General features: G+C 41.7%; 1 protein-coding gene across 1 annotated transcript; it reads left to right on the top strand.

Moving 5' to 3' along the window:
* The first annotated feature begins 321 nt into the window (after positions 1 to 321).
* LOC123498788 (uncharacterized protein DDB_G0290685-like) lies at positions 322 to 17,481 on the top strand. The gene is made up of 5 exons (XM_045246213.1): positions 322 to 978; positions 12,013 to 12,237; positions 13,756 to 14,035; positions 15,360 to 17,234; positions 17,468 to 17,481. The coding sequence occupies exons 1-5, from the start codon at positions 916 to 918 to the stop codon at positions 17,479 to 17,481; spliced, it is 2,457 nt and encodes an 818-aa protein (XP_045102148.1). The 5' UTR covers positions 322 to 915.
* The last annotated feature ends 272 nt before the right edge of the window (positions 17,482 to 17,753 follow it).

The raw sequence follows: 17,753 nt of genomic DNA on the forward strand, positions 1-17,753 counted from the left end.
GAACAGCAGTGCATTACTCGGTTTGTTGGGGAGACACGAGTTCAGCGGTTGTGTCTCCATGTTCATGCGTGACGAGACGCGGCGATAACAAGGCGGGGTCGTGCATGAGTCTGGTACAAGTGGTAAGTAATTTAGTATATGAATCGTAAGTGGCGACGAACTATCATATGATCAATACCCAGTCGCACGTTCTATCCTTCCGTTTCTTCTCTTCATTTGTGGTTAGAGCGCTACACGTACTGCACGTGTCAGCATCTTCCGTGCCCCCTCGCTAGTCCTCTCCGTCTCAGAGATGTCACTTCAGGATAACAGAGTAGTGCACCGTCTTGCTCCTGGGTGTAGGACTTAAGTGGGCTGATGGAGGGCCTCTCGCGGTCGCTATGGTAACACTACAAACAAAGCTGCTCAGCTGGCACGTTCGGTCTCTCAGTGAGGGGGCCACTCAGTCAGCATGGGCCCGCCGCTACCACCCGCTGGGGCGCCCCTCGTGCCCCGTCAGCCGCGTGAGGGCTTGGCTGGATGAGGCCGCGGCAAGGCAGTGCTTGTGTGGCTATCCCATTGCCAAGTTGTCACCGCACGAGAGCTTGGAAATATATCATTAGTGATCAACTTACGTCCATACAAGAGATGATCAGATGTTCCGCGTGCTGTTGTCCACGTGTCACGCAGATTATTTGTTCATAATCACAAGTCTTATGGTTAAATGATGTTCCTAAACTGTGGCTACCTTTTTTTGTAATGTTTCATATTGAAAGGTCATTGACATCCCCAGTTACTCATGACAAAGAAAGAAAAGAAAATACAGTGAAATGTGAAATTACTTGTTAAATGGTGATCCATCCTTGTAAAGTTCGTAATGTGGTGATGACTCCCGGTGGCCACTCGCCTCTGTGACACGAGGCTGTCCACACCAGCATGCATCGGCGGGTGCAGCAGGTAGCGGCCGAGGAGCGCCACACTAGCACACCTTCTGATCTGGTGAGTGGGAAGGTACTGGTACAGCCGTACAGCCGCGGTACAGGAAGGTACAAGTTTATGCGCTCTCGTGAAATAGTTGACTCTGTAGATTTATAAAATGTTGTATTAATTATTTACAATCTAATATGGCCAATTGAAATTGTATTGCAATTGATATCTGCAGCTTATGAAATTCAGTTCAAATAGATAAACCGATGCAAAAGTGTCATGTCGTCCTGTTTCTGTTTGGCAGGAATCACAAAACTTTGTGTCACACGAAAAAAATCTTGGAGGACGAATTCGAAGCGATTTTTGTTAATCCATTGTGGAAAAATATTTATTCCAACTCGTGGAACTCAAAAATATTTTATTGTCATATCGGACCAACCGTCACCGTATACTGTCCACGCGTGCTGTGTTTTATGGTCCGCGGGGCGACGCGCGGGCTGGAGCACACAAAAATTTTCCATAATTGGTGCTACACACACACACACACACACACACACACACACACACACACACACACACACACACACACACTTTTTACTTATTTTCCTGAAAGGTTGTTTTCGAATTTCAATCATTAATCTAAAATTCTAAATACTCGTGTGTGTGTGTGTGTGTGTGTGTGTGTGTGTGTGTGTGTGTGTGTGTGTGTGTGTGTGTGTGTATGCTTGTGTGTCCTAGTTGTATGCGTTGTATACCACCTCACTTCAAGAAATATCTATATAAATCTCAGTGACTTAGAAATGCAATAAGTCATAACAAAGCAGAGGTAAAAAGTGGACACCATTTCAATTATTTTCTGGAAAATATCATATACATTCCATCATAATATTTCCAATGTCCCATCAGTCTTAAACATTTTATTTTCAACCAAAAAATATCAGCGATACGCACGTCAGCAGCTGACTGTCGCAACCCCTACTGACTTAACTGTCCTCCCATCCTGCCAACCTTCCCCTTTCCCTTCCCTCACGCTGCACCATGCCAGGGCCCGGGGCAGCACATGTGGCTAGACACCTGCGCCTCTCTACTGTCCAGTCAATCCATGGACATGAATAATTGACGTAGTATGTCGATCTGTGCCCGAGCTGCTGGTGGGGCAAACAGCGAAGTGTAGGTAGCCAAACACAACGGTCCCATAGGCTTGACGAGTGAAGTCTTATATGGAAACAGAATGGATTTTCTGTATAGCGTGCAGAGGAGAATGATCGGTGTAGGGGACTGTCGCTTAGGAGAGGAGTGCGTGTTAGTTATGTTGGTATCTGAAGGTTTATGGGTGCACGGAAAGAGCTTCCGAGGGGAAGAATTTTATGATTGTGTGTGTGTGTGTGTGTGTGTGTGTGTTTGTTTGTATGTGTGTGTGTGTGTGTGTGTGTGTGTGTGTGTGTGTGTGTGTGTGTGTGTGTGTGTGTGTGTGTGTGTTATGACAAAATTATACCTAGAAAGACCTATAAAGAATAAACCAGGAAAAAATAATCCCTCTAAAACTCACTTAAGAAGGAAAGAATCACAAGATACATGACAGAACCAGCAATGCTTGTCAGTGTTGTACAGTAATACTCGACTCTACATATTTATAAGCAATAATAAAAAAAGCAGACAGAACGTTGTACGACGTACGAGTGAAGTGACTGTAGGGTTGAAGACACTAGTCAACACTTCCATTAGAAGAATGAACAAAGGTATGATGACGGAGTAATATCTCTGTGTGAAGCTAGAAGGTGGAATTTCGAGGAGTAAATAACAAGCTTGTATACGGCAGAAAGATGAACGTGGTAGAGAAGACATAGAGTTAGCGACCAGAAAAGAACAGTAATCATGAAGTTAACGGTGGAAAGTGGTATAAGAGGCAACACTGCGCCAGCGTGTGAGAAATCATGACTGTAATTTCTGTTAAAGGAAGAGAATCGATGCGACGAACAGTATTTGACGCAGGCTTGTTTAGAAGTACAGTGTGGGAGGGTCGCTCAATACACGGGAGGAGTGTGTGTGTGTGATGCAGTAGCGGACGAGGCTCCTGAAGAAGGACAGTATCTTGGAAGGGGAAAGACAAATTACGATGATCATACATAACATTTTGCTGCTCTCAAATAGATTCAGCGAAAGTTAAGATAAGAAAGCCTTAATTCATGTTATTCGTGAAGTTTATTATGATCAGGGGAGTTTGGAGGGCATGTATTAAGTGCTTGGAAATAAGAGGCGATAGTTGTCTAGAAGATAATTTCTCCATAGTGGAGGAAATGAATTTTGAGTGTTAAGGTGTGTTGAGATGTAATGTGCTGTGGTTTGATGTGGTATGATTTATTATGGTAGACCCTTTGTCCGTGCGTCTTTGTCAGTAGTATGCATGTAAGTAAGTGTACTACAGATGTCAGTGTTGTATAGTATAGGTATAATAGTCTGTTTGTCCGTCTGCCTCTTTTGTTTATGTAAGTGTGTTTATCACAGTGTGTTAGTCATGAGGAGCAAAATGTGTTCTGGTAAAGGTGAGAGGAGGCAGCGTGTCCCTCCAGCACATGCGGGTATCGCACTCATACACTGACCTGCTCTATTTATCAACCATTAGCGAGACATTTGGGAACACCTGGTAGGGAGAAGGGGCAGTAAGGTAGTGAGATGGTGGGGGAGTTGAGGTCACTAACCTTCTCTAATGATTCGAGAAAAAACAAAAAGAAACAAAACAAAAAACTGAGTGGGGAGTAGGTGGTAAGAACCCTTGATAGACGAAAATGTAAAAAAGAAGAAAAGAAAAGAGAGAGAAGATTAATGTGCCCAAAGTAAATCATGTGCGTCACGTAATTTTTTTTTTTTTTTTTTTCAAAGGTCAGCGTGAAATAGCTCCAGAATGTTTTTGTGTACTTAACATATATATTTTTTTCTCTGCGTGTTCTAATATTGACGGTGAGAGAATTATGTTTGTAAATATTGCATGACTTGCTTTGGGTCATATTCTTAGAGTAGTCCCTTGTTGTAAATTAGAAGCGTCTTATTGTCAGATAACACTCCTATACTGAGGTCGTCTATAACTTTACTTTTTCATCACCATTTGTACAGTTAACATTGGACCCTTTTCCCAACACCTTACCTTCACAATATCAAGAAACTTCCAGTAAATCGCCTTTGAACTGAATTCCTGCAAATCAATAATACAATATGTCCCGTTATTTAAATGTGCATATAATAAGAAGAGTAGATAGATTAGCTGGCTGTATCACTTAGGATATAAGTTATGATAAAGGACTATGAGAGAGAGGGAGAAATGAGAAAAGGAAGACATGAATGAGGAAGGCTATGGAGATTGAGTTATAGAAGTGAGTAAGGGACTGGGTCATGTAAGTTTAGAAACGGAAATACGAATGAATTATTTTACTCCCCTCCGAGTGGCATTCTGGATTGCATGCATGTCATTCCCGTCACGTCTCCCTGTGCTGTCATTTCCTCCTTGATAAGAAGACCCAAGCACATGTTACATCGAATTACTACTGCACCGCGAACTAAAATTTACTTCTATTTCCAGCACGTTGTATTGTGTGGTGAAAATGATTCGTGAAACACGTGGAAGAGATTACATAACATGGACGGACACAAATAGAGGCAGGGGGATATATAGGAAGGCAAAACAGGTGGCGGGATACACTGATACTGACTCTCTGTGGTATAAATATTTTTCACTGGTCACGCAGATAGGGAAAATGCAGTGGCCGGCCTTGTGGAGTTCGATGCTCTATATTACACGTCAAGGCGGCCATCGGTAACTAGCGAAGAGGACTTGCGATACTCAGTTTTTTACAGCTTAACTATTTTTGCCTCATGATGGTCAGGTATACATTATCTACGAGTATCCGCACTAAACACTAAGCAAGACTGGTTTCACATATTTTTTCTTTATCATCCTATCACAGTATCTTTCTATCTATCTATCTATCTATCTATCTATCTGTCTACATATATATATATATATATATATATATATATATATATATATATATATATATATATATATATATATATATATATACATATATATAGTTAGTTAGTGTTATTAAATAAAGTATAAAAAATGTCACTTCTACTAATAGTAAAGATCAAGGAACACACTTCTCCGTTGCGTGACTTCTTTGACGTCACACTCGACACGTGTAAGGTCAGAACGCAGGGAGAGAAACAGGGCTACTCAGGAGAATAAAGTTTCCTAAACATAGATATCCGTATACTGTGATAACATCTATCTATTTATAACCAACACTTGCCCCTACGCCTTCCCCGTCGACAAAAAACGGACTCTTATCTATTCTTGCCCGTACACTCCTTTCTTGCACGTTCTAATCACTAAAGTCTAATCCTCTCACTCCCCTTTCTTCCTTTCCCATCACGTACTCTGCCACTCTGTCATCCCATTTCACTCGGAGAGGGGGGAGCTCTCCTCTTACACCCACTGTATCAATCATACTCTCTGCCACTCATCTATTTCTGTGATAATAATGCCGTTAATATCATGTAGTCTTCTTGGGACTCTTAAAGTGTAGTTCATCTGTCTGGCGTGAAGTGCAGAAGTGTAGGAATGGTTGCTTTGTCTAGACGTCAAGGTCACCGGAGTACATATTACGAATAGAGACATGCGAAGACAAAGGAGGAGGAACAGGAAGAGGAAGAGGATAAAGGGGGTAGGAGGAGAATGAACGAGATGGAAGAGGATAGAGAACAAAGAGACAAAAAGAAAGAATAGAAAGAGGAAGACGGAATAAAGACAAGAGAAAGGAAGAAAAAATAAGGAAACCAGAGAATTCAGAGCAAGAGGGAGAGACGAAGAAAAGAAAGAAGAATGAACGAGAGATGGAAGAGAAGATAGAACAGAAGCGAAAGAAAGAACAGAAAGAGGAAAACGGAGTAAAAACAAGAGAATGGAAGAAAAAATATATCAGAGAATTCAGAGGAAGAGGGAAAGAGGCGAGGAAGAGAAAGAAGGAAAGAGTCATAAAAGAAAGAGAGAAGTAATATTAAAGCTAGATGAGGAACACGAGCAGTGGCAGCAGAAGCAGAAGTAGGATACACGAACATTCTAATATATTGTCGTGACGGAGTACAGGTGAGAGACTCGTTTACTGAAGTCTTACACTGAGCCTCCTTTCATTAAAGACCCCAAGTGGATAATGAGAGAAAGGAGGTGAGTTGCCTGCCCATGCACTACCATTTGCTAAAGCGAAAATTGAAGATGAACGATGCAAACACTCCTTGAAATAATGAAGAAAATAGGCATAATTTTCTTTTTCTCCGTTTTCGTGTTTGTGTGTTTTTACTACTCAATATGCCTACTCGGGGTATAAACTTATGCGAGGTAGTTTTTATCCTCGTAGTTTTATAAAAGGAAGTTTTTTTTCTGGCCTTCTTGCGCGTCAGCCACTTGATGCTTTTTTTTATTATGTTTTAGGAAATAATATCGAAAAGACAAAAATGTAGAAGTGTCATTAAAGATTCGGTGCTATACATAAATCCAACACACTTTGTATGTGTGTGTTTGAGATATTAGACTGAAAAGAATATAAGCATAGATAAAAGAAAGAGAGAGAGAGAGAGAGAGAGAGAGAGAGAGAGAGAGAGAGAACGAGAGAACGAACTCAATGCAAGCACTTCTATACGGGAAATCATAATCGTACCACGCCAGGAGATGAGAGACATTACCTGTGCAAACTGTGAATTACTCCTGTGAACGTGTTAGTATTACCCAGCCCGTGGTGTGACGCGGGAAATTTGTTAAGCAGAGGAAGTCAGATAGGAAGAGAGATATATGACAATTTGCCACAACAGAGGATATTTGAAATTACGCGAAATTAGAATTGTGATTGCTGGACGTACAAATGGATGCCTTGTCAAGTATACAACCCTTGTGAATCGGCTTATATGAAACGCGTCTACTGTACAGGAAGCGCTAAATAGTCACACAGGTAACTAGCACTGCAGATTCGTAAATAGCTTGTCGATTCTTATTATGCTTTCTTTAGCGAAACTCAGAAGCACTTAATGGAGATAATAAAGGAGCGGAACAATTCAGAAACTTGAACTGAACCTGCAAGCAAACGAGGTGGGGAAGTGTGGAGAAAAAGAAATTACATAGGGAGGTCGGAAAAGTGAGGAAATGAAATGTTGAAATAGGTGAAACTTGTAAATATCTCGCATAAATAATGGTGAAATTATGCGTTGAAGCTACAAATGAAAGATAAGGAAATGAAATGATAAAATATATAAAACTGGTATATACATTCATCAGTAATGAATGTGAAATAGACGAGAAAACATGTTGAAAATAAAGTAATGACAAAGGTATCACATAAAGGAAGTTAAAAAGTGTATGTAATGATAGAATACATGAAACTTAGATATGCATCAGAAACAAAGGAGAAATACATTAAAAGTATTTTAAAAATTAAGTAAAGAAGAATTAAAGAAATTTTATAAGAGGAACTGGGAAGATAGGAAAATGAGAGAGAGAGAGAGAGAGAGAGAGAGAGAGAGAGAGAGAGAGAGAGAGAGAGAGAGAGAGAGAGAGAGAGAGAGAGAGAGAGAGAGAGAGAGAGAGAGAGAGAGAGAGAGAGAGAGAGAGAGAGAGAGAGAGAGAGAGAGAGGAAAATATAAGAATACATAAAAAAAATTGAAAAAAAATAGGAACATAGAACATAAAACCAGCAAATGATCATCGGGAACGAAGCTGAAACATGAAAATTTGAGTTGAAAATCATTTAAGATCCTAAACACATACTTTTTTTTTTTCACACACATATTGAACATACACTTTTTGTCTCACACATATTGATTTTGTCACATGGAAAGCACACACACACTATTCTAGCACATCCTCATCTTGTCACATGCAAAACACACATCGCAACCACAAGACCAAGGAACTCGATACTCATTAATGGGAATTGCACAGATCCGCCGGAACCGCAACGTCACTACTTCCACCGACACTAACACTTCGCAGCGACGTGTTGAGAAGCGAGTGGGGAGGGGAAGATACTCCTGATGTTCCTGCCAGTCCGTACGAACCCTCAGGCTCTTGAATCCCATCAAAGCGAGAAGCAATAGTAACATCTCTTTCCTTAATACAGCGAATGTCATGCACCAGAATCGATGGTTCGCCGTGTTGTAACTCTTGCTTGATAAAAAGAAGAGATAAAGTTGCTTGATAAAAAGAAGAGATAGAGATCGTCTAGCAGGGATCTTTATTTCCCTTGCTGCTGTTCTATGACCTTGACCTTGTTCCGTTGCTTTGAGTCCTCTCTTTCTCTGTCTTCCTCTCTTCTTACCTTCCCCACTGTCCTCCTCTTTTTATTCCACTTGAGTCTCCGTTCTCTCTCCTCCTTACCTTCCTTCCTTCCTCTTTCCTCCATTTTACCGTCCTTTTTCTCTCCCTCTCCTTACCTTTCTTCCTCTCTGCTTTCTCCACTTTACCCTATTTCTCTCCTCATCTCTTGGTCTTCTTTTCTCCTTTCTTCCACTCGATCCTCCTTTCTCCTCCGCCCGGTTTCTTCATCGTCCTTCCTTTCTCCTTCCTCCAGTGTACCCTCCTTTCTCTCTCTCTCCTCCCACTTCCTCTATTGCCTTCCCCTCATATATAATTTTTTTGTGCCTAATACAAGAGTCGCACGAGGTCTCCCCTTAGTAATGATACATATTATGTCCTAAAATGCAAAAACTATTAGAGGCCGGATGACGTCTCTCTGCCTGGCACTTGCGTCATCCTCACCATCATCATCCTAATCGCTGGTAAAATCTTCTTCATCATCATCGTCATCATTACCACCACTATCACCACTACTACCACCAACACCACTGCTGTCATTATCATTATCAGATTCTCATCTTTGATAAGTGGTAAGTTAAAGATTACTGATAATCATATGTTATTTAGTTATTAATTACGATGCAAATGTGAATCTCTCTCTCTCTCTCTCTCTCTCTCTCTCTCTCTCTCTCTCTCTCTCTCTCTCTCTCTCTCTCTCTCTCTCTCTCTCTCTCTCTCTCTCTCTCTCTCTCTCTCTCTCTCTCTCTGTCCTGGAAGCTTAACGTCATATTCAAACTTTATATATTCACCAAATTGCACTCTAAGTTTGTCTCAGTGGCGTTGTTATTAGGAGAAGCGAGACAAGCACCTCCAACTAGAACAAGCTGCATTGAATTAATCGAAAATATCCTGTTGTTTTTACAAGGCTAAGAAATAAATTAAAACTTCCTCTTGTTTATTACTACTGTTATGGGGAAAACAAAAGTCGGGTAAGAAGATTTACCAGAATAATTTCCTGAAATTTTATGCCCTTAGCTGCACCAGAGAGAGAGAGAGAGAGAGAGAGAGAGAGAGAGAGAGAGGGGAGGTAGGTGGTGGGCTGCAGGAAGAGGAAAAGGAAAGAAAAAAAAGTAAGAACGAAAAAGGAAAGCAGAACAGAACGAATGTGGGAATGGAAAAAATAATGGAGTGGTATATACCGGAACAACAAAAGTAAATTAAATAAATCACTTTCCTCTCTTTCTTTTTTACTTTTTTTGCGAGAGTGTCATTATAAATTTTCATATGCATATTTATTTGTCACTAAGTCAAGAGAGAGACCTTTCTATATTTCGAAACATTTCTCTCTATAACTTTACTGCTAAAGTTTTCCCTACTGAATATACTATCAGCCGCTCTCCTCTGCCTGGAATCACACACACACACACACACACACACACCGCGTAGTGTAGTGGTTAGCACGCCTGACTCACACTCGAGAGGGTCTGGGTTCGAATCCCGGAGGCGGCAAGGCAAATGGGCAAGCCTCTTTATGTGTGGCCCCTGTTCACCTAGCAGTAAATAGGTACGGGATATAACTCGAGGGGTTGTGGCCTCGCTTTCCCGGTGTGTGGAGTGTGTTGTGGTCTCAGTCCTACCCGAAGATCGGTCTATGAGCTCTGAGCTCGCTCCGTAATGGGGAAGACTGGCTGGGTGACCAGCAGACGACCGTGGTGGTGAACACACGCGCACACACACACACACACACGCACACACACACACACGTACTCTAGCTTAATATTTCAGTAACCTGAATATTCAAGATCTTGTCGCACGCTGCTTCTTTCCCTGCTAACCTTTCGCATTCTTTACCTATCCTCAATTCTCTATAGCAGTTTTATCCTCTCGCTATTGGCAAACAGTACAATCGCAAAGGTCAAAAACAGAAATCTAGATATAAACCAGCATTTCACACTCACAACCACAGGAACGATAACTCTCCTCTTAGTGTCCTTGCCACCACCACCACCACCACCATCACTATAATAGCTCAGCGCAACACACTACTCCCAGAATTCCAGCTATCAATACTTTTCCCCGCCTCCCACCTGCCCACAGTCAACCTATACTTTGACTGTCTTTTCTGGTAACATCACCGTCCACAGTCGCATATATTCTAACTAAACACTATCATTATCATAGAGGAAACGTTTACTAAATTTAACCTTGAAAGTATGGATACTCTTTTTCTCATATATTTTCTCTTATTTCCTTTATGTATCTAGGTCACACGTGGTATTAGTACTGCTTGTGCTCAAAATATAGTGTGTTTTTGTTACTTTAATATTTATTTACTTTAGTGATTAGTGTTACCTAGTCGTGAGCATTCAGAAGCTCTCTCTCTCTCTCTCTCTCTCTCTCTCTCTCTCTCTCTCTCTCTCTCTCTCTCTCTCTCTCTCTCTCTCTCTCTCTCTCTCTCTCTCACACACACACACACACACACACACACACACACACACACACACACGCACACGCACGCCAGCGTGCTGATTCGAAAGGTTGGGTCTTGCGTGACTCAGAAACATTTCTAACAAATTCCCTTTTAACTAACTCCCACAAACTCAATGTTCCTCCAAAAAACAACACTTCCACTCATTCCTTCCTTTTCCCCCACGCACTTTTGGTTCGTTTTTTTTCTCTCTCTCTCTCTCTCTCTCTCTCTCTCTCTCTCTCTCTCTCTCTCTCTCTCTCTCTCTCTCTCTCTCTCTCTCTCTCTCTCTCTCTCTCTCTCTCTCTCTCTCTCTCTCTCTCTCTCTCTCTCTCTCTCTCTCTCTCTCTCTCTCTCTCTTTTTGCTTCTTTTTAAAATTTCCCTCGTTCTCTTCATTCTTTATTTTGTGAAATATACTTTTATTTGTGTATCCTTTTTCCTTTTTCTCCCAAAATTCTTTATCATATATTCAATTTTATTTCGTTTCCTCAGAGACTCTTTCTCATTATTTTCCTTTACCATTATCCTATTATATCTTCCTTTGATATCCTCCATCTTTCATAAATAGTCCATCTCGGTATCCTTTGCTGAATCCTTTCCTTTGCTCTTCTTACCGCCATCAACTTTCTCACCGAGCAAATTAAAGAGTCGAAACCAGTTATTTATTCCCCTCAGCATTGACTTTCATCTCGGGAACTCAATGGTATATAGGTCAGTGTTACAGTTTCCCTTTCAAGGTATAATTTGCACCTGTCTACTCTTCCCTTCAGTCCATCTCTTTATATCACGCTAGTTCACCCTCCGTCCGTTCCTTCCTCCTTTCTTCCCTTCTTTGTAGACTCATATCAACACCCTCCCCATTCCCTTCTACCCTTGTATCGTGGTCAAACAAATGAGCAACACGATCAATGTGGAGGAATTACTAGGCGGTCTTAGGGTATTATTTATTCAAGTACGGTGGGTTTATACACCATTATTTGGTATGGAAAATTACTCGCTTCATTATCCTAGTCCAAGGTAAATTAACTGCATCCAGGGTAACTAGCTTCTTTCAGCAACCTTGAAAGTGAAATACCAAGTCTGAGGGATAAAGGAAATAGTTAATATTGTGAGTAAAACTATATGTTTTTATGTAAAAGGGTAAAAAAAAAGATGACAAAAAACTCTTTCCGTTTACTTCACTTCTCCTCCGGCTGTCGGTACCTCACAAAAACATGCTCTCCAAAAGGTTGTAGGGTCTTATGATGTTACTAAAAATATCTATGATCCCCTTCAATTAAGTCTACCCTCTCCTTTCAGCTGTCGGAGCTCCACGTTTACACTTTACCGCAAGACAAATGGATCCCCTTCAGGAGGCTCGCCAGGAACACGGTGGTAGAAGAGACCGTGTCGGCGGGATTCGTCAGAGTACCACATGACCTGACCTTGGCCGACCTAAGGCATGAACTCCGCGGTCAGCTGATAGATGAGGACCTGCCGGAGCATTTCGTGTTCATCAAATGCGTCGGCAGGAACTTCACGCAGGTGAGGGAGTCAGTCAATAGGTCGTAAATCTGTAGGTGGCGTGTTTTGCTGTTGTGTCTTGTGAATAGGTTGGATCGATCGTTTACTGATGAGTTTCTAGTATTGTCTATTTGAGTTATGATTATTTTGGTAATGTTTGGGGTATTTTTCTTTAGGTTAGTGTCATGTTTTGTTCATGTCGATCCTTCAAGAATTAATGCATAGATTTTCTAGGAACTATGAGATTATTTGTGCATCCAGGGAGTTAAAAATATTCAGCAGATGTGACGAGGAGGAATTGGCTTATATCTTGTAACACACACACACACACACACACACACACACACACACACACACACACACTATATTGACGTTCACTTGAAGACCGCTGACTCACGTTAGAAGAATGTGCACCATCACAATCACCATCACCACCAATAACAACAACAAAAAATGTCAAGAAAAAAATATAGTTGACACCATCCTAAGAGTAAAAAAATGACAACAATAACCTTCACACCATTGCAGCACCTCATAAATATTGCACCTAAGAACACAGTCATAAAGGGATAAAGCATGTGGTCAGGCCCCAATGGCCAGCATAGAACACAGGGTAAAAAAATGTCAGGTCAGTTTCGTGCATGACTGATCTCTGTGGCCTTCTGGAGCTCTAGGCTGTTATTTGCGGAATGGCAGGCACGCGGTAGTGTATGTAGGAGTGGCAAATCATCCTGTTTTCCAATAGTTTATCGACACTGAAGCCATCCACTTGACGAAAGCATCCGGAACGCAGGACTGCATGATTATAAGACTGGCCTACTACCCTGCATTAGTGAGGGAGTTTATTGATTTAACGGGAATGATATTGTAAGTACCGTGTGGTGTGTCACACCAGAACAGGATCCTATTTAAAAATAAGAGCGAATATCATCATTGAAAAAGTACAAGTCAGTGAAGATAATAGTACCGGAAATACACGCAAAGTAACCAATCTGTAATTCCGGAGACCACCGGCAATTTCAATGCATTTTGAAGTTAAAAAAAATACATTCACCTAGGAACAACGAAAATCAAAGATTACATACATACTGTACGTGATGTCCAGCGCAGGACAAATGTTAAAGTCACCCATGAAGAAGTGGAGCATCAAGGGTCCAGATATCGATGAAAACAGGAATATTTTATGGTAAGCTTCAGTAAAATCAACATGACGTTCATGAATTTCAGGTAACGTCTTTTTTTTTTCCTTTCGTTTTTACTTGTCTTTCATGTACAGTTGATTTTGTTACTGAAGCTACGTTGTTTTTATAATTTGTGCTGTAACTAATATGTAAAATGCATTAATAAATTGGATGAAATTTTATATATATATATATATATATATATATATATATATATATATATATATATATATATATATATATATATATATATATATATATATATATATATATATATATATATATATATATATATATATTCTCCTTTCTACCATTATTCACCTCTGTCTTTCCTGTTACTATCACGTATCCCCCGCAGGTGAAGCCACACCAGGAGTATGTGGTGAAAGTTAAGAACTTCCTCCCACCGAGAGCTGAAGAGCCAGAGATTCACATCCTTGAAATTAGTGAGGAACTGCTGAGATATGCCCCAAGCCTCTCCAATATTCTGGCCTCAGACAATGAGTTCTCGGATTCTCAGACCCACGCCGCCGCTTCCCAGCCCTCCTCTAGACTGCAGCATTACGAACTCTTCAGGAAACTCGACAAGACCGTAAATGAAGATGGAGAAAATGAAGCCGATGGAAATGTTGAAGGAGGTCAGTTGATTCAGTGAGAGTGCTCGAGCGAGACGTGATATCTGTGCTTGTAGCTTGAATAGCATCGGTGTGTAAGTGTATTGATATACATGTAGGATAAGGCAGGAAAGGGGCGATAAGGAGTATGAGGTTGTCATATAAGTGTCATAAAGGAGATCATATGTAATTTAGTCTAAGTGAAGCAAAACCTTTTTAAGAGATTAGTGGCGATAATCCTCTGGTGGCACCGCGGGAACTGAAATACCCTTTTCCTTTAATGGAAGTCTCCATTTATCTTCTCTTCATAACCTGATAGTTAATGGATTCTTTTTACTCCCTTTTTCTTTTCTTTTCTTTTGTAAAAATTGATCCGTCTTCTTGTGCAGCAAATGTATGGGAGCAATTGGTAATTTACAAAATTTAATTCCGTTCTTCTTACCAGATTTTTTTTCTTTATTTAGCCTATAGCGCCTGTAGGTATACATGAAGAGTATGTATGGGAAGCGTTGTTCAGCTTCCTCCCATTAGCGACGCTGGCACTTTCATTTATAGTGGTACTATACCGATCGTGACATGATTTTTTTTTTTTATTACTGACTTTTATCGGGTGATCAGCAGCTAAGTAATTTGATTCTCAGTTTTTTTTTTTTTTTTTCTAGCCCTTAGTCAGTTTCATTTGTGTGAAAAAATGAAAAAATGTACATGATACTTTGCTGATTTGTACCTTCATGACCTTGAAGGCTGAGGCAGGACCGGACACGTGCAGGCATTGTGGTGACGGTGGCGGTGGCGGCGTTGGTGAAGGTGGTGGTGATGTTAGGGCGGTTTAAGTCTTTAAGTAGAGTTCGCGAGCGAGGGAGAGAGTGGAGTTTTATGATACCTGGAGGAGTAATTATCCCACAGGCTCTAGTTGCTACCTGTAATTAAGTTATTACATCCAAGAAGTAACTGCTAGGCTTGTGTGTGTGTGTGTGTGTGTGTGTGTGTGTGTGTGTGTGTGTGTGTGTGTGTGTGTGTATGTATGACACATATTCTATTTTGGTGCTAGTTTTTCACACTCAAATTAACCAGATACTTACCGAATACTGCTACCTACACGTCATCCCTCTTGAACATACCCAAATTACTCAAAATTTCCTCTTTTCTGAACATTTCAAAAAAATCCTTCCATGCAATAGTATTTTTAGCGCTTGCATGTAAAATATTAAAAGTATGTAGTAGTGCTCGTGTAAAATCTAAATATTTTCCAGCGAGAAAAAATAAAACTTTCCGCACAACAAAGCAAATCTCATGCAAAGAGGCTTTTCTGGTGTAAGTCATTAATCCAATAATTTTCCCTTCACAGGCTACGCTCGGGGCCAAAGGGGGAAGGGGTGGGGAAATGGGAGAAGAGGGGCGGACCAGGATAGGTGGGGGGACGCGAGAGAGGATGCAGAGACGCTATGGAATGAGAACAACGAGGTACTTCTTCGCGTGGACAGGAGAGGGGACGGGCAAAGCGACGGAGGAACCACTGACGGGAAGGACGGCACAGCTGACGGGGAGAACGAGACGGAGAGTGACAGAGGAGAGGTGATAGTGATTGACGGGACGGAAGTGCTGATCATAGACAGAGGCACGGGTGAGGGGAGGCGAGAACGAAAGAACCTGGCGAGAATAGCAGAAGGAAGAAGAGCAAGTGAGGAAAGGAGTGGACTGATTCGTGAGCAAGGGAATGGTGTGACTAGTGACGATGATGGCCAGGTCTCAGGTAGCAGAAGGAAAACGGGTCACAAGAGAAAAGGGAGGACTCTGGCAAACGGTAGGGAGCCCCAGAGCAGTGACAGTTACGAGCACAGCGATGGCAACACTGACGGCAGCAGGCAAGTCAGGAGCAAAGGAAGAAGTAAAACGAAGGAGGAAGAGGCGAGGAGTAATGTAATAGAAGATGGAAGATATAATATAAAGAATAGAAACGATGAAGCTGTTCACGGAGGAAGTCAAGATGATGGGCAAGGAAGAAATGACAGTGAGAGTAATGTACACGAAGGAGAAGAAACGAAGACTGATGCCATCGCCACAGGGAATGATATAACAGGAACAGAGAGGAAGGGAGGAGGAAAGAAGCTCCCATCAAAACACAATGACGCTCCAGCTTCATCAGACAAAGGCACGAGAAACACAAACGAAAAAAGACAAAAACGAAACACATCACAGGGAGACAAGGAACCCCGCACCCGTGATAAGCATACAGAAAACGTAAACTCGAATGGAGAGGATGAAAGTCAAAACAGTCAATTGAGGGAGGATGGATATCACTTCGAGGAGAGAGAAGGAACAGAAGTGAGCGAAGGAGCTGAAACACATTCTAATACACAACACAGACAAAATCCAACCCAGAAACGACACAAAGGCACCAAGAATAGCAAAGGGGCAGCTGAAGATGATGATGATAACGCAGGCAGTAAGGGACATGAACCAGGTGCAAACAAACACAGGAATGAGAAGAGCAGTGGACGGTCTGACGATGACGAATATGATGCTGACAGTTACTCGAATCCTGACGGAGAGAGTGATGGAGACGCCAGTGAGCAAAGTTACCAAGGGAGCGCCGAGTCGGACCAAGAACGCCTACAGGAGGATGGAAGCAAGTCACGGGAAGGAAGAGATGCTAGAAATACTGCAAAGGACAGAAAAGAGAATGGCCAAGAAGGAAGACATCGAAAAGGATTAGGAAAACGCAATGAAACGGGAAAAGGAAGCAGAAAGAAAGAAGGAAAAAGAGAAGCAGAAACACAAAGAGACGGAACAAAAAGAGGAACACAAAGGGAAGAAGTGGAAGACCATGAAGGAAAGAGAAGAGGAAGAAAGAAGGAAACATTAAAACCAGAAGGCAATGAAGGAACCGGTGAAGGAGGAAACAATAAGTATGACCCAGAAAGTAATACAGAGCAAGGAAGAGGAGGAGAAGAAGCAGATGAAAATGGCACAAGAAAAAACATGCGAGGCGGCCATGAAGAGGAGAATGAAGGAAGAAAAAAAACTGGAGAAGCAGGTAGAGGAGGATATGAAAACGATCTTGAAACAGATGAGGGAGGAAGAAGAGGAGGAGGACCAGAAAGAGAACGAGAACAAGGAGAAGGAGATGAAGAAGAAGGAAGTGATCTTCAAGGACAATCTCAAGGAAAAATTGAGGAAGGAAATGGAAATAGAAAAGGAAAGGACGGAAAAGATGGAACAGGTGGGGGAAGAGGAGAAGGAGGAGGGAGAGGAAGAGGACGAGGAAGAGGCAGAGGAAGAGGAGCAGGAGGAGGAAGAGGAGGAAGACAAGGAGGAGGTGAAGGAGAAGGAGGAGGAGGAGAAGGAGAAGGAGGAGGAGGAGGAGGAGGAGAAGGAGGAGGAGGAGGAGGAGGAGGAGGAGGAGGAGAATGAAAATGGAGAAGGAGAAGGAGGAGGAGGCAAAGAAGGAGGAAGAGAAGGAGTGGTAGAAGGGCAAGAAGGCGGGGATGGAAGAAAAGAAGATGGTGAAGGAGGGGAAGAAAATGAAGAAGACGGAGGTGTAAGAGTAAGAGGAAAGAAGAGAGGAGGAGGAGAAGGAAGAAGAGAAATAGAAAGAGGAGAATTAGAAGTAGAAGGGGAAGGAGTAGAAGGACGAAAAGATGGAAGAGTAAGTAGAGGAAAAGGAGGAATGGGAGGAGGAGAAGGAGGAGTAAGAAGAGAAGGAGAAGGAGGAGGAGAAGAAAATAATGATGAAGAATTT

This window comes from Portunus trituberculatus, chromosome 48, assembly GCF_017591435.1.
Source record: "Portunus trituberculatus isolate SZX2019 chromosome 48, ASM1759143v1, whole genome shotgun sequence".
In the NCBI taxonomy this organism is placed as follows: domain Eukaryota; kingdom Metazoa; phylum Arthropoda; class Malacostraca; order Decapoda; family Portunidae; genus Portunus; species Portunus trituberculatus.